This window comes from Hypanus sabinus, chromosome 7 (assembly GCF_030144855.1).
Source record: "Hypanus sabinus isolate sHypSab1 chromosome 7, sHypSab1.hap1, whole genome shotgun sequence".
NCBI classification, from domain to species: Eukaryota; Metazoa; Chordata; class Chondrichthyes; order Myliobatiformes; family Dasyatidae; genus Hypanus; species Hypanus sabinus.
The window spans coordinates 124028293-124054064 of NC_082712.1; the positions used below are offsets into that span (position 1 = coordinate 124028293).

At 40.5% G+C, this 25772-nt stretch overlaps 1 protein-coding gene across 1 annotated transcript in view; it reads right to left on the reverse strand.

Moving 5' to 3' along the window:
- pnpla2 (patatin-like phospholipase domain containing 2) overlaps positions 1 to 25772 on the reverse strand; it is an 82021-nt gene that overhangs the window by 41114 nt on the left and 15135 nt on the right. Inside the window, exon 2 of the mRNA XM_059975515.1 lies at positions 1808 to 2040. Within this exon, the coding sequence (XP_059831498.1) occupies positions 1808 to 2040 (233 nt within the window). The remainder of the gene's footprint in view (positions 1 to 1807; positions 2041 to 25772) is intronic.

The window sequence follows — 25772 nt, forward strand, 5'->3', positions numbered from 1 at the left end:
CAGGGTGTTCCCCAGATTACAAGCCCCTCACTCATGTGCAGCCTGATGACTGGCAATATGGATTTGCCCACTGTTGCAGGGGTGTAGGCACCTTCCACTGTGTGAGAGTTCAGTTCTCTGCCATCTTTCTGACTTTTTTTTTCCAACTGATCGGATAAAAAATAGTTCACAAGAACAGAACCCTGCTATACCTCACATCTTAAGCACATTAAACTTGAAGTAACCCAGAAATATTGAAAACACTCAATAGTTCAGGCAATGTTTGTGGAAAAAAAAGTAGAGTAAATATGTCAGGCCAAAAATCCTTCATTGCTTCTTTCTCCTTCCACAGATGATGCCTTGCCCAAGTATTTCCCACACTTACTGATTTAATTTAAGATTTCCAGTGTCTGCAGGATTTTTAGATTGTTTTCTTAAGAAAGGTACAAAGTTGCACCACAATATTACATATTCTAATACCAAGCACATCAGGATAGCTGATCAGTTTTTCTTTTTCAAATAACTGAAACTCTGACATACTTTACATTAAACTTAAATTATTAATTGATTTCCAAGAGCATCATTAGAGTACAGAAATCTTCGATACATATGATTTTATGTAATGTACTTATTAATAGATCGTTTAAGATTTTTTTTGAAAGAACAGAAAGTTTTAGGGGTATCTTTAGTAAAATGTCTCCCTCAAATAATATATATTTTTTCTTTATTTACTAACATTTGTGGTGTTTCATAGAATGCAAAATGCTTGCTGTAATGTCTGTTCTGTGTTTTACAATGGATTCCAGCATGCCTTATGGTTATGGCTTGCTACAATCATCCACGGTAACAATTAGAAAACCCCATGACTGCATGACATAATACAAAACATTCTTAGCACATAAACAGATTAAGAAACCACAATTATTACATTGCAAAAGAAAATGTTATTTAGCGATTGGGTGGAAATCTGGTACGGTAATTGCAATGCATTTGACCACAAGACCCAACTAGAGATTGCAAGGACTGCTGAGAACGTCATCTTGGGTCTCACTTCCACCCATCGGAGATATATATCAGGAGTGCTGCATATGCAGAACCCTTAGCATTGTCAAAGATCCCTCTCATCCATACCACAATCTCTTTGACCCCCTACCATCAGGTAGGAGGTACTGTAGCATTAAGGCCAGAGCTCTTAGAATGGAAAACAGCTTCTTCCCCAAGTTTGAGTCTACTGAACTCCCTGTCACCAGCCAGGTCTCATCACGTATGAAGAACAAGTGTTATACTGTTTACTTTTTAACCTTGTATCATAAATGCACCTTGTGGTAAATGTCAATCTTCTGGACTATATTTTATTATTTGTTAACTTATTTGTGGTGATACCACTTTCTGTTTTGTGTGCGAGTTCCATGTATTCTGTTGTGAACCTTGGTTCAGAAGAACGTTGTTCCATTTGGCTTTGTACATGTACACAGCTAAAAGACAATGAACTTGAGCTGGAAATCAGCCAAGTTTGTCTTGTGAGTTGTAAAAGCACAATTCCACAATTCCAAGTAGTGGCCAAAACAACAGATCAATTTCAGGCCAGACTTAAAATGACTTCAACCCATTGAAGATGCTGCCCTTGTTTGTATCTGTTTTTCATTTTTAAAAAATTCCCCATCCCCAATAAAGAATCATGATTATCAATACAAATCACAAATAGCAAAAATAATTTGCCATTCATATGAATCAATGGGATTTCCAAAGGTGAGGTTCCCAGTGATTTGAAACTTTCACATTCAACTCGACACTGCAGAAGAAAAACAACCAAATAATTTTAATTTACCTGCACAAGCTCCTCTTTATTGTTGAACTCGGTCACCAATACATTCTCTCCATCAGACACACGGGTCAAAGAAATGCCCAGTCGGCCTGTTGCTAGCTGATGCGCATTGTCTGGAAGCCCCCGGTAAAGTCGGCTACGGATAATCTTCACCATGTTAAAGGAAGGATGCAGTGGGCCCAGAAATCTCTTGCGTGCTTCCTTAGCAACATCAATAATATTTGCACCAGCTTCTCCTGTGGAACAAAACATTAAATGTTTAAGAAGTATAAATGTTACCAAATACCATTTAAGTACTCTTATACCTCTTGTCTATTTTTACAACCAATCTGAATAGGTCAGTGGTCACCAAAAGAGACATCAGCGTCTTTGCAAGGGAAACAATTCAGCAGCACAGAAACCTTGCTGCTGTGCAGATATTGAACAAGTCACAAGCCAAGCCGGAAAGGCCTTCATGCAAAACCCATCAGTAAACATGCATCATCGGTCCTCAAAGGCTGTGGCCTGCTCCATACTCCAAGTCTGAGGGCTCCACAGTTTACTCGACTCTGTACCAAACTGAGGCTGAGGCCTGATCTGCCTGCTCCAGGCTTTGTGTCTGTGGACTCACTTTTGTTCTGCCTACTTGTTACAGTTATTGTTTGCACAACTTGCTTTTTCCTTTCTGTACATTGCGCGTTTGACCTTCTTTTAAATGGGTTCTTTTGGGTTTCTTTGATTTGTGGCTGCCTGCAAGGAGATGAATCTCAAGGCTGTATCGTGTATACATGTGGAATATCCCAGTTCACATCTTCATTGCTATGCTATGGGTTTTGCTCTGTAAGAGCAGCCTGTTCTGCTTTCAGCCTGTTCGGGTTATTGTTGAAGTTAAGGGATGCTGCAGAATGTGTGTCACTAATTAGGGTAGTGGAACTTGGAGGTTTTGTGAGGGACACCAAGATCGGTTTCAGTTTTTTTTGGTTCAGCAGGAGATGGAGAAAGACACTGGAGAGAACCAGTTGTAGGATTCGACCCGGTGGGGGACCGTGATTCGATGGAGCCAGGTGCCGGGGTCTACTGAGGGTCGTCCAATATGTGTGACTTTTGGAAGAGTTGAGCTCCAACTTGTACACATTTGACTGTTTAATTATAATGGGCCCTTCTTGTCTTTTTTCTTTCTTTTCTTTACCAACCAACTAACCTTTTAGTTAAGATTCATAAATATAATTATTTTAATTGTACGCAGTGTACTGCCTGTTATTTCTTGGCACTGAGTTGTAACAGGGTTGCAAATTACACAGTATCCACACGAACTGGGGATTGGGGTGGGAGAGCCGTCTCGTTCTCACGGGTTTGGTGGGACTGGAGTGTGTATTCCCTAGAATTACACAGCCAAGGAAACCAGTGGGACTTCACATGCTTTGATAATAAATGTACTTTGAACTCTGAAAATACAAGGATTTCTCTGAAAGGTAGCTTTTCTTCAGTGTCTTCATAAAACTATATATAAAACCACATACATTTTACTCAAATTCAAAGTTTTGCCCCCAAATCAGTTTGTCTGGAGAATGCAACAATACCTTTGTGATCAATCCCAAGGCAAGACTGAGAAGAAACCAGGATACCAACTGCATGGAGAAGGGGCACATGAGTTGAAGCTAGATAAATAGTTCAACCTATACAAATCTACACTTCAGTTAGAATTATGGAGAGGTACAGAATTCATACAAACTCTTTACCTCATCAAGTCTGCACTGACCAATGATTATTAATTCTACCTTACCCTAACCCTATTTTATTGCCCCACATTAACATCAACTAACCCCAGATTCTACCACTCACCAGCACTTGCAGCAGACAACTAACCTACACCCTGGACATTTTGGATATGAGAGAAAACCAGAACACCTGGACAAGACTCAGGTGGTTAAAGGGAGAACTGCAAACAGCCCCTGATGTCAGATTGAACCCCATGCATTACAGTTCGGCTAGCTGTGCCACTGTGCTGCTCTAGGGATTCGTTCTTGAGACAGTTGCTAGTTGGTAACCAAATGAAGTCTGACAAGCTTCAGCATGAATAAGGAAAATGTTGCTAGAAACAAACAAGATAACTTAAACAGGAAAATTGCAAGTTTGATAATGAGCCAATTCTTTTTTGTTAATCATTCTTTGCTCTCCAGTTTCAAACTAGATGCACATTTCATTTCTTCCCCAATTGGGTTGGATTGGATTCATCTAATAACAAAAACAAAATCATCAGTGGAACATTTTGCTATATACCTATAATTGAACTAATTAGTTTCTCACCACAGGCTCTTTTAAAGTACATTTGTCTCCAGAATTGTCAGTTACCTATTGCAGAATGATGAATATTTCAATATTGATGCTGACTAGGCAAATTAACTGCATAGGAAACACACCTCTAAAAGAACCACAACTGCATCATAGGGTTTGGAGGCTTGTGTGCCTCAATGACCCAGAGAGCTGTGTTGGCTGCAGTCAAGGCTTTATGCTTTAGCTCTTGGTAGGGTCACTCATGCCAAACAGGTCAAAGGGTAGAGGCCAGACTAAAAGTGGTCCACCAGTCCTACAGGTTCAGACGGTTCAGCTCAGGGCTAACAACTCTGACTGGTGAGAAAAATTGTTATGGAAACAGCAATGAAGGATCCTTCCAAATCTGAGTGCAACGATATTCCCGAATCTCCACCCAGAACTTGCAAGATTGGCAGCAGTGAAAACCGAGCTACTGACACAACGAAGGAAGCCCTGAACACTGTCAGAGACGTAGGACCTCTATTGCTGCCCTAAACACCAGCAGTGTAACAAGCAGCAAGTACAGAAGACAGAAGAGGCAGTCAGGCGCAACAAACATACTGCTGGAGGTATTCAATGGGTCGAGCAGCATTTGTTAGGAAAAAGGAACTGTGGTTGTTTTGGGTTGAAACCCTGCACAGCCCATTGCTTTTTGGGCATAAGATATACAAAGAAAAAAGTAAAATGAAGAGGTATTTACCCATCAAATTTTCTATTCCTTCCAAAGTTTTTTTTTGTCTCTGGTCTACCATACATCCTTCTAGGACTATGAAGTAGCAGAAGTTACTTTTCCCCTGTATCTTTGACTCTTGGAAGGTAGGAACTCAACTATTAATCTTAACAATCTCTCATCTACTTTGGACAAGAGTCAAAACTCCCATTCCCTCTTCTGGCAAGTCTGATAGAAACTATCCAGGTGCCTAATTAAAGGCAAATGTATTCTATCCCTTTGCAGTGCCGTTTATTTGCATTTTAATACAAAACAGGAGTCACGGCAGAAAAATGTAGCCAATGTATTCGGACTTGATAGCTATCAGGAACAAGACAGGGCAAGTGGCAGAAGTGTGTGTGTAGAGGAACATTTTGGATCTAGTCTTCCTAATTCAATTAGTTTCAAGATAATTATGGTGAAGGATATAACTGGTTCTCAGGTTAAATTCCAAATCGGATCAAAGGAGCAGGCAGGTGTGGATTGGGATAGATTGTCAAAGGGATGTGCAAGTGGGAGGCCTTCAAAAGTGAAATTTTGAGAGCAGCACTTGTATGTTCCTATTAGGGTTAAAGGCCAGGCCAATAGCTTTAAGGGGGCTTTGTTTTCTAGGGGTACTGAGCCCTGGTTAAGTAGAAGGTGGTGCTTAGAAAGGAACAAATGGGGCATGAGGAAAAGAAATGCAAAAGAACAGTTAAAGGGGACATCAGGAGGGCTAAAATAAGGCATGAGGTTGCTCTGGCAGAGAAGGGGAAGCAGAATCCCATGGTTTTCTACTGATACTTTAAGATCAAAAGGATGGCAAGAGGCAGAATTGGTCCACTTGATGAGCAGCTTGGTCATCTATGCATGAAGATGAAAGAGACGGAGGAGATCATAAACAGAATTTTTTAATCTTTATTTACACAGGAGACAGACACAGAGTCTATAAAACTGAAGCAAAACAGTAGTGAGTTCATGAGCAGTATACCAATTACAGAAGAGGAGATTCCATGCTGGCTGTAGGCAAATTAGAATGGATAAATCTGCAGCAGGGAGCTGACAGCACGTCCCCTTGGACCTTGTGGGAGGTTAGTACAGGAGTTGCATTGTCCCTGGAAGAGATATTTAAAACATCCTTAGCCATGGGTGAGTTGCAAGAGGACTGGATGAAAGCTAATGTTTCATCATTCAAGAAAGGCTCTAAGACAGGGCTTCCCAAACTGTTTTATGCTGTGGAGCCTGACTATTAACCAAGGAGTCTGCAGACACCAGGCTGGGAACCACTGGTGTAAGATTTTTTAAACTGACAGAATTATAAGCAGGTGTACCAGATATCAGCAGAGGGCAAGTTATTGGAAGGTATTCTAAGGGATGGATATACAGTACAGGTAATTGGATAGACAGGGACTATTTAGGGATAGTCAGCATGGCTTTGTGTGTGGTAGGCTGTATCTAGCCAATCTTACAGAGTCTTTCAAGGAGGTTACCAGGAAAGTTGATGAAGGAAAGGCAGTGGACTTTACAAGGCCTTTGACAAAGTCCCACGTGGGAGGCTTGTCTAGAAGTTGCTTGGCATTCAGGGTGAGACAGTATATTGGATTCAACATTAGCTTTGTGGGAGAAGCAGAAGTGTGGTTCTGTGAGAAGCAGAAGATGGACGCCCTCTGACTGAAGTCCTGTGACTAGTGGTGTACTGCAGGGGCCGATGCTGGGTCTGTTGTTGATCATCCATAATAATGAATTAGATGATAATCTGGTGAACTGGATCAGCAAATATGCAGATAAAACTAAGACTGGGCACAAAGTAGACAGCAAAGAAGGTTATCAAAGACTGCAGTGGAATCAGGACCAAGCAGAAAAAGGGGTTGAAAAATAACAGGTGGAATTTAATGCAGGCAGTGTGAGGTTTTGTGCTTTGCGAGGACAACCGGTATAAGACATAGAGTAAACGGTAGGACACTGAAGAGTGCACTGGAACAAAGGGATCTAGAAATACAGTTACATAATTCCTTGAAAATGGCATCACTGGTAGACCAGGTTGTAAAGAGAACTTTTGGCACATTGACCTTCATAAATTAGAATACTGAGCACAGAAGCTGCAAGATTATGTTGAAGTTGTACTGTATAACATGCTGGTGAGACCGAATTTAAAGTATTGTGTCCAGTTCTGGTTATCTACCTACAGGAGAGAGACCAATAAGATTTAAAGAGTACAGCGACAGTTTACAAGGTTGTTCTTGGGATTTGAACATTTGAATGATAGGAAAAGATTCATTAAGTTAGGACTTTATTCCCCAGAGTGTAGGAAGATAAGTGGAGATTTGATAGAGGTATACAAAATTATGTGAGGTATACATAGGGTAAATGTAAGTTGGTTTTTTGCACTGAGGTTGGATGAGACTAGAACTAGAGGTCATAGGTTAGGGGAGAGAGATGAAATATTTTAAAGGAACCCGCAGGGAAACTTCACTCAGATTGAAGTATGAGAGTGCGACAAGCTTCCAGCAGAAGTAGTGTATGTAGGGTTTGTTTGTAAAATTTAAGTAAAGGTCGGTTGAGTACATGGTTGGGAGGGGTATGGAGGGCTAGGGTGCAGATGCATGTCAATGGGGCAAGGCGGAAATACAGTTCAGCATGAACTAGATGGGCCAAAGGGGCAGCTTCTGTACTGCAATAGTCCAAGACTCTTAGTACAATTTTAAAAATAATCAACAGAAATGGTCACCTAGTGATAAATAAAATCATCTTTATCATTCAAGAAGTGAACTAGCTCGATTTTATGGAGTTGCTCATGCTCAATGACTTTTCACGCAGTTGACTCTTGCTGGTGTTTGTCTCGACTACCAATTCCTGCTTGTGCACAGAATTCCACAGCTACCCGACACAATGCCTCACTCAGTCCTGGTTTAGAGTCAGACTCCATATTAAATTACAGAAACAGTAGACGTCCACAATTAACACTGCCTTTATTTACGCTTTTAAATGAAACCCTGGCCAAGATTTGCTGGCACATTTCGAGCACTGTGCTTCAATTTCCAGGCTTCTGCTGCCAAATTTTATTTGATAGATGGCCAGCATGCAGCACATACAGTTACATCAGATTACAGTGAACAACAATTGCATACTAACAAACAAATCCAGTGGGAACCCACGGCCCTCAGCCTTGGCAAGGTTAGAAGTACTGAACTCAAGCATCTTCCCACTCACATTAGCTCTCCAACAGATGACCATTTCTGCAATATTACCAGCACTCCTCTCTCTTTCTCACTGTTTATCATGATAAGTATCATGAATCCGGAAGTGACAAAAGAAGGAAAAGCAAGATTGTACATAGCAAAAACATGCAGTGTCAATGAGCTTAATATGACTGCATTCTTTTGCCTGATGCAGTCACTATGGCAAAACAGAAATGAATGGGATTGTAGACAGTCAGTAAATGTGTTTAAGAAATGCTGGTACTTTATTCCTGTGCGGTCTTTCCCTAAGCAGCAGACTCGAATACAGAAGCTCACTGAGGCATAGTCAGCAAATGCAGCACAAAGCACCTTCATTCAAAGGAATCTTTAGCCGTGCATCTGAAAAAACTCAGAAAACATTTTTAAAGCAAACATGAGGAAATCTGCAGATGCTGGAAATTCAAGCAACAGACACAAAATGCTGGTGGAATGCAGTGGGCCAGGCAGCATCTATAGCGAGAAGCACTGCATTTTCGCCAGCATTTTGTGTGTTACAAATATTTTTAAACACCAAATTATGAACCATGGGTGTGCCAATAAGCTGACACCATCATGTAAAATATATGCGATTGATTTAATTTTATTTTATTGAGATACAACGTGGAGTAGGCCTTTCCAGACCTTTGAGCCGTTCCACCCAACAATCTCCCGATTTAACACTAGCCTAATCACAATTATGACCAATAAAGTTATCAATCCGTATGTCTTTGGACTGGAGGAGGAAACAGGAACACCATGTTGTCATGGGGAGAATGTACAAACTCCTTACAGGCAGTGACAGGGACTGAACCTGGATCACTGGTACTGTAAAGTATTGTGCTAACCACTGCATCACCCATGAAGTAATTATTAGAAGGTTTGGGTTTCCGGCTGGTTACAGCTTCATAAACTTGTCAGAACAGGCATGACCCTGGGAACTTTATGTGAGAATCAAATGTCTACTGACCAAATCTTAAGGCCATAAGATAAAGGAGTAGATTTAGGCCATTTGGCCTATTTGGTCTGCTCCACCATTTCATCATGGCTGATCCAATTTTTGTCTCAGCCCCAGTCTCCTGCCTTCAATCTTCAGGAACTTAAAACTTGCATAAGAAATAAAATTGAAGTTATTTCATTACCAGTGACTTTTGGCTTACTACACCAAAGTTTCTATGACAACAAGGCTTAGGCTACTAAAATGTTACATCTGGTCAATCTTGCTGTATGCTTCTGAAACATGGACTACAACACCAAAACTCCAAAGAAACGCAGAAGCAACAGAAATGTGGTTTCTTAGAAGAATGCTGAAAATATCATAGAGATAGTGTAACTAATGAGACAGTACTCCAACGTGCCCATACAAAACGATCTTCAATAAGAACATTAAATGAGAGGAAAGTTAATTTCTTGGACCATGTCATCAAAAAGGGAGAAATAGAATGTCTTACATTACAAAGCCGTATGCCTGGGAGACACAGAAGAGGAAGGCAAAAAAGAAAATATATGGACATGAAAGAACTAACAAATTTAAGTGTGCGAGATAACATTGGCGCTGCGAGGGATCGTTCGATGTGGAGAGCTGTGATCGCCCAAGTGTGTAATGCGCAAGGCACATGAAGAAGAAGAACAAGAAGACACCAAGGAATTAGGTTAAAAAGCAACAAGGCAGTTTAAATAAAAATCCTGAGTTTATAGGGTGGCACAATAACATAAGAGTTAGTGCCACTTTCCATGTCTCCAAGGACTTGACTTTGTGCAAAGTTTGCGTGATCTCTCTGTGACAGGCTGTTTTCTATTAGGTGCACTTCTCTCCCACATCCCAAAGACACGCTGGTAGGGCAACTGTCAAATACAAAGTACTCCTCAGTTTAGATTTATCGCAAAAAAACAGTGAAAAGGGGAGTTGATGGACATTTTAGAGAGTAAGTTGCAGGGAGACAGGGGAATAAGAACAGAGGAAATGCTATCAGTGGGAACCAAAAAGAACTCGATGAGCTGAATGCCATTTTCTGTCTCACTATAAGATGAGCAATTTTATTGCATTGCTGAGCTGATATTTATACCAACATTGCACTTTTTAAAAATAAACTTTGCTTTACAGTTTTCTTTTTAAATCGGAACAGACTGCAATACATTTCAGTCCAGGGATGGGAAATCTGGAAAAACTTTCCACACATTATTTTTCTTCCTTAATTGTTGCAGCTCCTTTTGCACGTTTATACAACATCAGCACATGCTTCAATAAGACATTTTGCACTTTAATCTAGAGGATTTCATAAAAATTAAGTCTATAACCTTTAAAATTGTTAAAAGCTAAATTCTGAATACATCTTAATGAACGTCATGAAACTGCTGTTATTCTGATCCCAAGGTCCCTTTCATATACCCTACTAAGTAAATAGTTTTCTATAATAGTAGGAATTAAGTTATAGCCAACCTCAGACGTTTTAGTTACATACTTTTTAGCCATCAACTAATTTGGTTTGATGCAGCAAAATCTGTGAATATTCTTCATAATATTACTTTCAGAAATTAGAGTTCCATTTTTAAAGAAGCAGACACCACAACAGCGTGGTTCCCTCTAAGCCACACAGTAACTGAAATGCTCCTCTGCACACAGCCTTCGTTGCCACGCAGGTGGAAAAAAGACAGACCAGAAAAAAGTTTTTACGAAACGTGAAAGTTTTTTGTTGTACTGTATTTCATCATACCTTTCAATTAGCAAATAAAATCAAAAGTATGTGTTTTTGTTTCAATTTTCAGTCTAAATATTCAGTGTTTGCATATTACAAACAAAACCATTTAAAGTGCTACACAGTTTTCAGGCGGTGTAAAAATTCCCGGCTCAGGGAATGGTTGGTCTGCTCAGCTGTGAAATGAAATTAGAGGGAACACTATAACAGGTTGCTTCACAGCTTTTCTGTACTTGCCCATGGGAAACGCTGTCTCACTCTGCCCTGCAGAGCTGATGTTTGGTTGGAATGACAATAAAGTTTTTGAATCTTGAAAAACACAAAACTATACCACAGTTGAGACTTCTTCTTCAATTTAATTTCAACGAACAATCCGCATTTAAAATAGAATCAGAACTGCAATGGTCAAAAAGTAGCTCATACGGCTTATGCCACATTTCCCATACTAATTTCTTTTTAGTCAAAATCAAAGCAGAATTAATTGTTACTGTAAACATCCATTGAGAGGTGAGCATTTCAGATTTAGATCCTTCAAATCTGAAGTAACAGTTTCAGACCATTAGTAATTTAGTTTGCAATGGAATGTGTTTTAAAAATGCATTGTGATATTGATCAAAGATGGAATTTAACTTAATAGGTAAACTCTTAGGAGTACAATATTTTTTAACTTACCACTTAAGACTATGGGAGGAAACCAGAGCACCCGGAGGAAACCCATGAGCTCACGGGGAGAATGTACAAACTCCTTACAGGCAGTGGCAGGAACTGAACACGGGTCACTAGCACTGTAAAGTGCTGCGCTAACCACTACAATATGCTGAATGCAACAGAGGCTAATATCCATGGAGCTTCTTTCAAAATTGTGCAGTAGTCCCTCACACCCCCCCTCCATATAACCAGATGATGATACAGCCAATTAGAAAGCTCACAACGGTACATCTGTAGAAACTTGCGAGTGCCTTTGGAAACATACAAAATCTCCTTAAACACCTAATGAAATATCGCTGCTGTCGTGCCTTCTTTGTAGCTGCATCAATATATTGGGTCCAAGATAGATCCTCAGAGATGTTGACACCCAGGAACTTGACATTGCTCACTCTCTCCGCTCCTGAGGACTGGTGTGTGTTCCCTCGCCTTATCCTTAAGGGGAGCTTTATTAAAATTATGAAGAATTTGATAGAGTAAATAGGGAAAATTAGTGCCCCACTAGCAGGGAGACCATTACCAGTGTTACGAATGATGAACAACTCTGATGGGCAGAAGGGTGCAGAGTCGCCAATGCCCCCCCCCCCCCCACCTTTTGGAGAATCGCAAATCGCTACTATTTCAATGCTGTTATCAAGGAAGTAAGAGTGACAAAAGGGACTCTGCCAGTGAAGTTGTTATTGATAACAGCTCATGAAAGTTAATGAGAGAGAGGCACAGCTAAGGTGGAATGTCTCCTCCTAACAAAAAAGGAACGGAACCATTGATTACTGCTATTGTCTTTTGGAGAAGGATTGTGTACTTGGTACTGTTCTATTCATTGAAACCCCTCAGGGGGCAACCAGAGTGGGCTGGTTTGATGGGTTACATCACCCTAACCTGATTGACACCTGAGACCCCGTGAGTGGAGATAAAAGTAAGGTCTGGGGTAACACCCCTCAGACGCACCAGGAGAAACTCTAGTGAGCATCAGAACCCCCACGAGACAGGGTGGGAGACCGGAGACCGAATGAAGGGTCAGCAAATTTTAACTCACAGTGTTTTGTAGCAAGACCGGTGGGGGCTTGTGTGTGTGTCCACCCTTGCCTGGGTGACGAGTCCACCACGGAAGAACGGTCTAGCTAAAGGATGGAGGGGTCATAAGTGAATGGACACAACAACAACGCATCAACGGATCAAGATCGTAAAGGAAGGTTGGCAAGATAATAGCTGTTATTGTTCGCACGTTCTCTCTCTCTCTCTCTCTCTCTCTCTCTCTCTCTTCAACAATTGCAACACATTGACAAACAACTACCGCAGCCTGCATGAACTGAACTGAACTTTATATTTCCATCTGACAATTCATTATCCCCTAGACAACGATAGAGCTTGTTTCATTAGTGATTATTATTATACCCGCACTTTTAGGTTTAGTATTGCTAACGTATATTCTCTGTATATTCACATTGATATTATTTTGTATATTTTTGCTTATAAATATTGTTGAAAATAGTATCACCAGACTCCAACGGACACTTCTATCTTTGCTGGTAAGACACCCAGTTACGGGGTTCGTAACACCAGAGATGATAAAGGAGAAGAAATAGGACAAAAGGAAAAATTTTACTTTCAAACAGGGTTACCTAGAACTAATTGTCTGGTGGAAAAAATTCAAAAGCAACATTTAAATGGAAATTGGATAAATTAGGGAGTGAGACAGGTGTTTTTGTAGGGGAACACTTCGCATCTACTGATCATAAAGCCATTAGTTTCATGGTAATTATGGAAAAGGATGGGTCGCAAGTGGTGGATGTGATTTTGATTTCAATGTTCAAAAAGACTTTGGATAGGTACATGGATGGGAGGCATATGGACTGCAATGGTCCAACAGCAGGTCGATGGGACCAGGCTGTTAAATGGTTTGGCATGGACTGGATGGGCCAAAGGGCCTGTTTCTGTGTTGTAGTTTTCTATGACTCTAAATCACTGGGAGAATGATATTTGGAAATAGACAAAGGAAACCAATTGGGCAGAATGTTCAAAGCACTAAAATCCACAAGTCAAATACTGTTGTCCTTTGCTATCTAACTATTTCAAGTGGATCTTGCAGGAGTAAGATTACAACCAGAGTCTGGCGAGTCAAACATTATTTGAAGAAATGGAGTTAATGAGGAAAAATATACAGCTTCAAGAACAGAACCAAGCTGATGCAAATGTTTTTGATGTTTTTGCCTGCAAGGTACAATGACCTATCTTTAAAGGATTATATTCTTAAGTCTCCAGTAATAATGTACAGGGCAAAGGCAACAGACTAACAAACAATGTATGTCTTCACTTCCTTTAACATGTGATCGTAAAACTATTTCTTCATTTCCTACAAATTCTGCTCAGCTATTATTAACTTTATATTGTTTTCCTTACACGTCTGCTTTTTTTTCCATATTACTGTCAGGATGCTCCCTCAGTTCTCTTAAAAGCCAAAGAGGAAGGCTGAAAGATTGTTGAAACAATTTTAAAATAAGACGTTACAAAAATTGAAAAATTAAACTAGATACTGTCTTCCACAAAATCTTTAACTTTAGTGATTGTTCAGAGCGTGTGTTTTCAAGGAAGTTACTTAAACTTCCCAAAGCAAATGTACGAGGATGGAGTGCACTCATTCTAACGTTGCTAGTTTTGAACTTATGCTGGTGTTATAAACTTTACTGATGTTAAGCACAATTTCTAATAGGAAGTAACAGTGCTGTTCTCAAAGCATTGCATTTTCTATCAAAATATCCTGTTTTGAGAGGTTCTATTGCAGTTAGGATTGAGCAATTAATAGGGACTTGGCTGTAGAAAATCTATGTTCTTGCAGATAAAGAGGTTCAGCTACCTTCTAGGTACTGGGATTGGAGACTTCAAGGTTGAATGAGAATAAAGTGAGAGATAGCATACAGTATTTTGGTGTGGAATGTCCCAGCCTGAAAGAGATCAAAAATCACTGTAACAGTTTATAAAGATAGCTTAGATAGAAAACTGAAAAGATGTGGCCAGATGTTTCACTTGCTATAAGGTAGGAGGAGGGAACATAGAACAGAATGCCTGCATATGACTGTAAATACGTGAGCTCATGCAAGCAGGTTTGCAGTTTTGATGGATCCTGGCAAAAAATATGCATGAAGTTATTAAAAAAAAACAATTTAAAATGGGCAGTGAATGGTTTTGGACAGCATTCATTCACACTGCAATAAGGTATAATTGATCGCAAGGCCATAAGACATAGACCATTCAGCCCATCAAGCCTGCTCTGCCATTCCATCACGCCTGATTTATTATTCCTATAAACCCTATTTGCCTGCCGTATCCCATTGCCTTTGATGGCCTTACTAATCAAGAATCTATCAACTTCCGCTTTAAATATACATAAAGACTTGGCCTCCACAGCTGCCTGTGGCAAAGAATTCCACAGATTCACCACTCTCTGGCTAAATAAATTCTTTAAGGAGGGAGATGTCCTTCTACTGAGGCTGTGCCCTACGATCCTAGACTCCCCCACTACTGGAAACATACTCTTCTCCACATCCACTCTATCCTGGTGATTCAATAAACAACAGGTTTCAATGAGATTTCCCCCCCCCCCCACCGACCCCCCCCCCCACTCTTCAAAATTCCAGTGAGTACAGCCCGGGCCACCAAATGCTCCTCATACGTTAATACTTTCATTCCCGGAATCATTCTCATGAACCTCCTCTGTACTCTACTTCCTCAAAACTACCTGCCCCTCCATCTATCTTCACATATCCACAAATATTGGGCACAAAGCCATTAATTCTGTCATCCAAATCATTGACATATAACATGAAAAGAAGCAGGCTCAATGCCGACCCCTGCAGAACACCACCTGTCACCAGCAGCCCACCAGAACAGGCCCCCTTTATTCCCACTGTTTGCCTCCTGCCATCAATCAACCATCTATTCATACTAGTAACTTTTCTGTGATGCCATGGGCTCTTATCTAGTCTAGCAGCCTCATGTGTGGTACCGTGTCTATGGCCTTCTGAAAATCCAAGTGTGGTGAACTACATACTACGTCTGGACATGCCTCCTGCTGACTGCTCCTGTGGCTCCTCCCACAGACCCCGGTATAAAGGCGATCAAGGCCTAAGCCCGGCCTCTCAGTCTCCAGGATGTAGTATGGTGGTCACTCACTGCTTGTTCCTTCTTCCAGTCAATAAAAGCCGATATCTCGCCTTTACATCTCAGAGTGAGTTATTGATGGTGCATCACCAAGTAAACAACATCTACCAACTCTGCTTTGTCTGCATGCTATATCCTCAAAAAATTGCAACAGATTTGTCAGGCAAGATTTCTCATGCTGGCATTGGCCTACTTTAATCATGTGCCTCCAAGTACCCCGAAACTTTGTCCTTAAGAATGGACTAACATCTTTCCAACCACTGAAGTCAGGCTAACTGGCCTATAATATACTTTTTTGTCGCCCACCTTTCTTAACGAGGAGAGTAACATTTGCAATTTTCCAGTCCTTTGAAACAACTCCAGGATCTTGTGGTTCTTGAAAGATCACCACAATCTCTTCAGTTACCTCTTTCAGAACCCTGGACTGTAGTCCATCTGATCCAGGTGACTTGTCTACCTTCAGACTTTACAGCTTCTCAAACACTTTCTCCTTAGCAATAGCAACTACACTCACTTCTGCCCCCAATTCTCTTGAATTTCTGGCATACTGCTGGTGTCCTCCACAATGAAGACTGATGCAAAATAGTTTGTCCACTATTTCTCCCCTGCTCCCATTTCTACTACTCCAGCATCACTTTCTGGTGTTCCGATATCCACTCTCACCTCTTAATATTTTATAAAAACTTTGGTATCCTCTTTTATAGTGCTGGCTAACTTACCTTCATATTTCATCTTCTCCCCTCACTGCTTTTTGGACGTCTTTTGGTTTTTAAAAGTTTCCCAGTCCTCTAACTTTCCAATAATTTATGCTGTATTATATATCCTTTCTTTTGTTTTTGTGCCGTCTTTGCCTTCCTTTCTCACAATTGCCTTATTCTTCATCTTTTGGATGTATCTATCCTGTGCCTTCTGAATCTCTCTCAGAAACTCCAGCCATGCTGTTCTGCCATCATCCATACTAGAGAGCCCTTCCAATCAATTTTGGCGAGCTCCTCTCCCATGCCTCTGTAATTCCCTTTACTCAACTCTAATACTCATACATCTCTCTCTCTCCCCCCTTCTCCCTCCCTCTCATGAAACTTTCACAGTTAAATAGATCACATTTCATCCATGGTATTCTATGATCATTTGAATCTTGCCCAGAAACTTGGGAGATGGTGAGGGTGAAGGGACAGGACAGAGAAAAAGATGATAGGCAAGATAGAAATGAATGGAAAGAATGTTTTGTTTCTTTTCTCCCCCTCCAGAAAGATGTTGTCATGTAGGACAGAAACCAAAGTGCTAACAGAGAACTGAAACTGGTAAGCACAATTCTAACATCAGAACTTCTGTTCATCAGTCTACAAAATATCCTGTGGATTTTTAGGAAGTAGCATACTGTCTGTGGTCTACCTTAGGCCTTCTCCCAAAGAGTCTGTGCTTTTGTAAAGCTTGCTGTTCTGTGAGTCACTAGGGCCCTCCCTTGTCAGATTTCATCTGCCTTTCCCATGTTCATGCTGCGAATTCAGTGTTACTCCTTGCTCTCCGAGTGTTTCCCGGAGTATAACTAATGTTAAACACAAGAGATTCTGCAGATGCTGGAGATGCTGAGTAATACCACAAAATGCAGTATTGTGTTTACTCCAGGGAATTAACAGTCGACATTTCAGGGCAAGACTCTTCACCAGCTCTGTCTAACAAATAACTGCTCTGCCTGAAGGAGGAAGACTTCAAGTGAGGAAGTTAGTTGCAAGACCTGTGGAAAAATACCACTTTTTTTTCCCTGCCCAGCTGCCTACGTTGGTAAAATTAAAATAAACCCCTATCAGAGGAAATTAAGGTACAGATCCACCAATCCAGAAACAGCTCCACACTTTTAAATGCATCAGATCTGATCCATGCTTCAGTATGATCAGCTGAATTTCACCTAGTAAATTGGTGAATGGCACTGAGGCTTGAGAAGCCGGCTGACAACAGCCGAGGACAGCATGTTAAATGCTTTTTACTAAAAGTCCATAGTTAGAGTTCAAAGTAAATTTATTATCAAAGTACACATCTGTCACCATATACAACCCTGAGATTCATTTTCTTGCAGGCATCCACCTTCATTGAGACTATACCAAGCCACTGGAAAGATGCTGTAAAGCATTCCCTAACTTTGAAGTACAATCTTATTTTTAACTCTTTATGAAAGAAATATATAGGCATGGATGAAGAATGAACTTGCATAATTTTCTTTAGTTTGTACTGTGGGATTCCTTACATTCACCCAAAAAGCAGCTTTTTTTACTTTATCTGTAAAATAATCTCAAGCATTTCCATACTGCCATGATGGAGGATCAACATAGGTTGTATGTTCAATTACTGCAGCGAAAGTTTCAAATCTGGGAGAATGCCACCACTGTTCCAAGTTGACATATGGGCTACAGGCGGAACGCAAGGTGTTTGCTCTTTGACGTTCTGTTGGTACAAAATGAGTGGGCAGAGACACCAAAGTTAAACTTAATTTGCACTTTATGTATCACACTGCTGACTCTGGGAAACGAGCAAACAATGATAAAAGAATCTGCAACCCTCTGCAACATTGCACAAATGGCTCCAGCATGCTCGCTGATTTCTCATTACTTTCGTGCCTGGTGTTTAACAACATTTTCAGTAGGCAGTTTGGAGCTCCTGCAAACAGCAGCTTCAGAAGTGCTAAAATGGCTCGCATCAACCAGTCACATCTCAACAAGCGTAAATCCTGGCACGCAATTGCATGTGAATATATTGTTCATGTACTTTATTAAAAATCCTCCCACATTGTGAGCATTATTTTCTTTACCCGTCACTCATCTCAAACATGCAAAGAGCACGTTGCAAAACTGAACAATGACATCATAAGATACAGCAAGCCAGCAGCACATTCTGTTCTGCACTGTCCTTGGCTGTACCTACTGAGTGGCAAAAAAGTCAATAGGTGTCAATGTTGGGGTAGTGTTTAGTAATGGGCAGAGGTTGTATAAACTTCAGTTTGTGCTCATGTAAACACACTACCGTTCATTAACTTCATCCCAGCTCCTGAACTTAGTGGGGCAACCTTCAATGTAGTGCACATGTGAGCAAGTTTCTACGCTGCCCATCTCAGTCAAGTGGCTGACATATATCATCTCTAAGATCATCTATTCCCAATGGCCAATTGAATATCAGACCTTTGGAACCACTCAGCTCTTTCAGTGCCTATAACACATCCTTACCCAGTCTGGCTCTGCAATAAGGTTGACTCTTACTAAAAATGACTGGCAGACTACTTTCTTCAGAGCAATTAAAGATTGATTGATCTTCTACACATGGGTCTGTCAATAATCATTTGTTCCCAAGATACAAGTCAAAGCTTTAAATTATTTGTGTAACTCCCTTCCTCTCAGTCCCTTGGATTCAAAGGATAGATTAGTTTCAGACTATTCATTCCATGCAGGAGATAAAGATGGAACTGGGAAGTGGTTTGGAAATACTGAACATGTGATAATACAAATTGTCAACTCATTCCAGAAATGTGCATGGGTCATGCTCAACTCAAAGACCTATCCTGAAAAACACAAAAGCTGATGTGAGCTTGTTCTATCATGTGTTCAGTCCTTTTCAATCACAAAGCTCATTCCCAGTGTTCCTGCTGTTGAAAATACATTTGTTTTTGCAGAACAGTCATACCCACTTGACCCAATTTTTTTGCATTATCTAAAATAGATTTGACAGCATAATTTTTAATGTGGTAACCCACAAGTGCGAAGCTCCAACAACCTGACTTAAAGGGATACAAATATATTTTACAAGCCCTGAACTTACTACAAAGCAGGGAATGTCCTCAGCAATTTTCAACAAGAGGGGATACCCACACTCACTTGCCCATCATTGAGATGTTCCAAGAACCAAGGATCTCACTTTAAGGATCCTATCTCATTAGATCATGTTTTCATTGTTTATTACTATTTATTTATATTTGCATTTGCACATATTTGCACAATTGTCTTCTGCACTCTGGTTGATCTTTCGTTGATCCTGCTATAGTTTCTATTCTACAGACTTGCTGAGTGTGCTCACAGAAAAAAGAAACTCAGGGTCGTATATGGTGACATACATGTGCTTTGACAATAAACTTACTTTGAACTTTGAAATGTTAGATGCACTAAGTGCAAAACAATGAGATGGAGGTGGGTCAAAATTACAAAATACATTTTAAATTTTGAGTACTTTCCAGCATCGCTGGGATTTACTGCCCATGCACGAATGCCCCCAAACTGAGGAGGGAGATAAGGGACAGCACTGTTGCTGCATCTGCTGTCGTGCCTAAGCTAGCAGATTCCCTTCCCCAAGTGAACCAGATGGGATTTTCTGCCAAACATTTCTTTTTCAACTTTCAGATTTATTTAATTACTTGAACTTAATTCTTGTAGTGCTTTAGTGGATTTCAGTCCATTTGTTTTGGATTAGTAGCCCTGAACTCTGGTTGCTGAAGCACCACTTTGGTCTACTTTGCACTACTCAATCTCACCTCAGAAAGCAACTAATCAAGCCACTGAATACTTCCTGCTTGCAGATTTATGGCATTCCCCCACTCAGGTCTGCCTTTTATTTATAGCCCAATGTTACAATACAATTCAGTGTTCACATTTCCTTTAGACAATGTAATAGATCACAACCTCAGAAGGATGGATTCTTCCTTGCAGACATCCCCAATGTAACCATCACCAGGAATCCCCCTTAATAAAGCTGGACTTTGGCACTTGAAATCTAAATTCATATGGTCTTGACCAAGGACCCTCCCATCAATATCAGCCTATTACAAGTTCAATAATCTGGGCTGGGGCTTCAGTGAATTTCCAATGGTTTTTGATAAAAAGCTCAGCAGAAAAGAGAAGATAACTCTGTTATTATAAACACAAAAAAGTCCGTAGATGCTGGAAATCCAAAGCAACAATGCTGGAGGAACTCTGCAGGTCAGGAAGCATCTACGAAAATGAATAGACAGTCGATGTTTTGGGCCAAGACCCTTCTTCAGGACTGTGAAGGAAGGAGGAAGATGCCACAATAAAAAGGTGTGGGGAAGTGAAGGAGGTTGTCTGGAAGGTGATAGGTGAAGCCATGTAAAGGGCTGCAGAAGAAGGAATTTGATAGGAGAGGAGAGTGGACCACAGGAGAAAGGGAAGGAGGAGGGGCTCTGGGGGAAGTAATCTGCAGGCTAGAAGAGGTAAAAGGCTCTTTCCATAGTATTCCCAACAATTTTGAATTTTAACACTGAGGGAGTGCGGGACTTTTACTGATGCAGCTTCTCAGCATGGGCAAGGTTTCTTCATCTCCGCATACAAGGTAGGACATCCCACAACACCACTCAATCAAGAGAAAAAGAGTTCTCCAGATGTCACATTTCTCTGAATATAACAGTGACTGCTCTTCATAAAGTATTCCTTTAGTGGCTAAGCATTTTGTGACATCATTAGGATACAGATGGCTTTATGAAGCATCTCTTTCTATTGTGGAGAATGGCTAAAATACTGCACAAGGCAGCTTCTTTATTAAACTCTTCGCAAACTGATGAAAATGCGAGGTGAATTCAGTGGCCACTTTATTAGGTACAAGTGCTTGTTTATGCAAATATATAATCAGCCAAACGTGTGCAGCACTCAATACAAAAAAGCACGCAGTCAAGTTGCTGCTCAGACCAAACATCAGACTGTGGAAGAAATGCAATCTAAGTGACTTGGACTGTGGAATGGCTTTTGGTTTGAGTTTCTCAGAAACTGCTGGATCTCCTGGAGTTTTTCACACACAACACTCTAGAGGTTACAGAAAACAGTGCAAAAACCAAAACAAAATGCATCCAGTGAGAGGCAGTTCTGTGGGTGAAAACGTGTTGTTGATGAGAGAGGTCAAAGGAAAAGGGCCAGACAGGTTTAAACTGACAGGAAGGAGATGGTAATTCAAATAACCACGCATTGCAAAAGTCGTGTGTGTTACATGTCGAACCTTGAAGTGGACGGGCTACAGCAGAAGACCACAAGCATACACTCAGTGGCCATTTTAATAGGTATAGGTATAGGTATAGGTATAATAGGTATATAGGTATAATAGGTATAGGTATAGGTATAGGTATAATAGGTATATAGGTATAATAGGTATAGGTATAGGTATAGGTATAATAGGTATATAGGTATAATAGGTATAGGTATAGGTATAATAGGTATATAGGTATAATAGGTATAGGTATAGGTATAGGTATAGGTATAATAGGTATATAGGTATAATAGGTATAGGTATAGGTATAGGTATAATAGGTATATAGGTATAATAGGTATAGGTATAGGTATAATAGGTATATAGGTATATAGGTATAATAGGTATAGGTATAGGTATAGGTATAATAGGTATATAGGTATAATAGGTATAGGTATAGGTATAGGTATAATAGGTATATAGGTATAATAGGTATAGGTATAGGTATAATAGGTATAGGTATAGGTATAGGTATAATAGGTATATAGGTATAATAGGTATAGGTATAGGTATAGGTATAATAGGTATATAGGTATAATAGGTATAGGTATAGGTATAATAGGTATATAGGTATAATAGGTATAGGTATAGGTATAGGTATAGGTATAATAGGTATATAGGTATAATAGGTATAGGTATAGGTATAGGTATAATAGGTATATAGGTATAATAGGTATAGGTATAGGTATAGGTATAATAGGTATATAGGTATAATAGGTATAGGTATAGGTATAATAGGTATATAGGTATAATAGGTATAGGTATAGGTATAGGTATAATAGGTATATAGGTATAATAGGTATAGGTATAGGTTTAGCTCATAAAGTGGCTGCTGAGTGCAATGTTTACTCATCCACCAGTTCAAATAATCTTAAGGCTGTCAACCCTCCTCTTCAAAGAGAAACAAAACATATTTATTTACTAAGTCCAGACCCCTACGTCTGCCATAGTTCTGTGGTCCAACAACAATATTAAATTGTGCAACAAAAAGAGGAAGGCTCTGGAAAGATTCTGCAGTTGAGGGAGCATGTGTGGAGAGAGAAAACGGAGTCAAAGGTTCAGGGTGACGCCAGATTATTTCTGCATTTCTCTTCACAGATGTCGCCTAACACATTGGGTGCTCCAAGCTCACTCTGTTTCTATTTCAAATTTTTGGTATCTGCAGATACCAGAAATCTGAAATAAAACCAGAGTAAGCTGTTAGCAGACTGAAAATTTCCTCATGCACGTCGCGGTTGTGATCAAATAAAATTTAGCACAAAGCCACAGAAAGAGGCATTGAGATACAGCCAAGGAGAGCAAGGGAAGGGAAGGACAGCAGGAGCATAGACTGTGTGCTCCCAGTCCCTAAAATAAACATGTAAATACATACAACCCCAGATCAGGCAGTCTTCAGCCTCCAGATTCTCACGGACTCGTACTTGCAGACACTGGGCTTCCACCTCCCCACTGGATGTCCCAAAGATCGGTAGGCTCAGGTTGCCTGAGGATTTATGGGGCAATATTGGACCAAGTCATTAACCAGCCTTGAGCAAACCAGACTTTGCTCGTCTTGCCCCAAATATGAAGCACTATTTACATTTTACCACATTAAAAAAAATCTAAATAAATACACAGTATTGCCACAGAACAGAAAGTTGCCTTCTTGTGATTGAATTACATGATGGTTTTTCAAATTCCCATTAAAACAGGACTTTTATTCAGCTGAGATTATATCCACATAAGGCCGTGGCACAAAGTTTAAGCCTGCAAAACAAATCTGTAGGATGTATACATTCCCTAGATTATAAAGACAAAATTAAACAGTTTGTTGTTGAATCTCTGATAGTGTACTTTAGAAGTGACAATAGTCATAGAGCAAAAAATACTGCAGATGCAGGTAATTATTTTTGATTAAAGTATACAATGCTGGGGATATTAAGTACAGTATATAGGACAGCATTGATGAACAGAGCTAATGTTGTAGGTTAATGGCGTTTCACCTACAGCTGGGTCTAAAGTTGCAGAGAAGGGCAGGAATGAAACAAAGGGAACATCTTTGATAGCATGCAATTCTCTTACTCTGTCTTCTGCACTGTTCCAACGTAACTCACTGCAAGCTTGAAAGAAGAACAGCCCCTCAAGTCACAGTGCAGCCAATACAATTCAACAACAGTTTCAGTAAACCAGTCTTTCTTGTCAATCCTGGCCAGCTCTGACGCAAGATCATCCACATGCAACTTTAATTCAGTTCATTTTCTTCCCTCCCCCCTCCCCCCAGAAACTGCATCATCTGCCGAGTAGTTCCAGCATCCTCTTTCATTTCAGATTTCCAACATTCTCACAATTGCAGTATTGCTCATTTCCCTGGACCATCCTCACTCTCCTCTCCAGGGCAAATCAGCTTTGATTATCCGACATGCACCAGTTAACCAGCTCTCTTGAGTGACACCAACAGTATTTATGTCACCTGGATATCCCATATTCCCTTCTCACTAGCTCTTCTCATTACCTGCAACAGGAGCACATTTCCACTGTATGCTCTAATTGAAGATCACAACCTGAAGTACTCACTCTTTATTTCTCTCCCAGACTTGCTTCACCTTCAGCATTTTCTCTTTGATTTTACACTTCAATAGCATCGCATTGAGTATGGAACAACACAGAACATTCTGGAGAACACTATATACATGAAATTCTCCTTTAAAACTACACAGGAGAATGCTACATCATCATCATCAACCTCAATCTCCAGCTAGTGAAGGATTTTTAAGGAGCGGTGTGTGTCATTGAGGACAGCCCATCTTCAAACCGCACAGGACTTGCCCTCTTCTCACTGCTAACATCAGGATGGAGGTACAGGAGCCTGACGGCTCACATTCAGCCATTCAGAAACAGCTTCTATCTCTCTGCCATCCAATTTCTAAATGGCCATTGAACCCATGAACACTACCTCACTACTTATATAATATTTTTTTGGCACTACTTACTTTACCTTAACTATTTAATATACACAAATATTTACCGTAATTCAGGCCTTTTTATATTTATCATGCATTGTATTGTATTGCTGCCACAAAGATAACAAATTTCATGACATATGCCAGTGATATTAAACCTGAGAATACGTACACAACGCTGGAAGAACTCAGCAGGCCAGGCAGCATCCGTGAGAAAAGAGTAGCCAACGTTTCAAGCCAAGACCCTTCATCAGGAAAGGGGGGGGGGGGAAAGAGAGGACCCAGTAATAGAGATAGGAGAGGGGGTAGGGCCTAGAGGCGCCAGGTGGAAAACCAATCAGAGGAAAGATAAAGGGGGGGGGGAGGGAATAAGCATGAAAGAACTGTAGATAAAGAAGCAGAAAGTTGAAAGGGGCGAGAGGCAGAGAGGGACCTGGGATAGGGGAAGGGGGAGGGGAGGGAATTACCGGAAATTGGAGAATTCAATGTTCATACCACCAGGCTGGAGGCTACCCAGATAGTAGATGAGGTGTTGCTCCTCCAACCTGAGTTTGGCCTCAACATGGCAGTAAAGGAGGGCATGTATGGACATATCTAGATGGGAATGAGAGGCAGAGTTGAAGTGGGTGGCAACCAGGAGGTCCTGTCTATTGTGATGGTATTGTATGGTATGGTATCCTGTCTATTGCGTAGGTGCTCAACTAAGCTGTCCCCCAATCTGTATCGGGTCTCACCGATGTAGAGGAGGCTGTACCGGGAGCACTGGATGCAATAGACACTGAAATATTAAACCTGATTCTGACTGATGACTAAAGATTTGTTAATAAAGATCCATACTCCTGAACTCTCCTCCCTCCCTCATCTTACTTTCCCAACAGCTGCCCTTCTACCTCCACTACACTATCCTTGACCAGCCCGACGGCCTCCACTCACCCCAACATGGCACAGGAAGTGAAGTGAGGCCTTTGTACACACTAGTGCACTGAATCCAACATTATGGGACTTGAGTGCAACAGAGTGTAGCTGTGAAATGCCCTCTCACAAAATGCAATGTTTTTTTTTGAAATCTATTTTTTTCAAGAGAGCAATAGAATCATGTGAATAGAAGTCACCTCACATGGTTTATTAATGGATTGTCAAAGTTTGCTACCTCTATAAAAGGAACCAATGAAATATATTTTAATTGGGTGATAAGACCAAGGATAATAAAGGAACTCCACTAATTTGTTTAGGCAGGAAGCTATATAGTTATTCTTTCCCCCAATC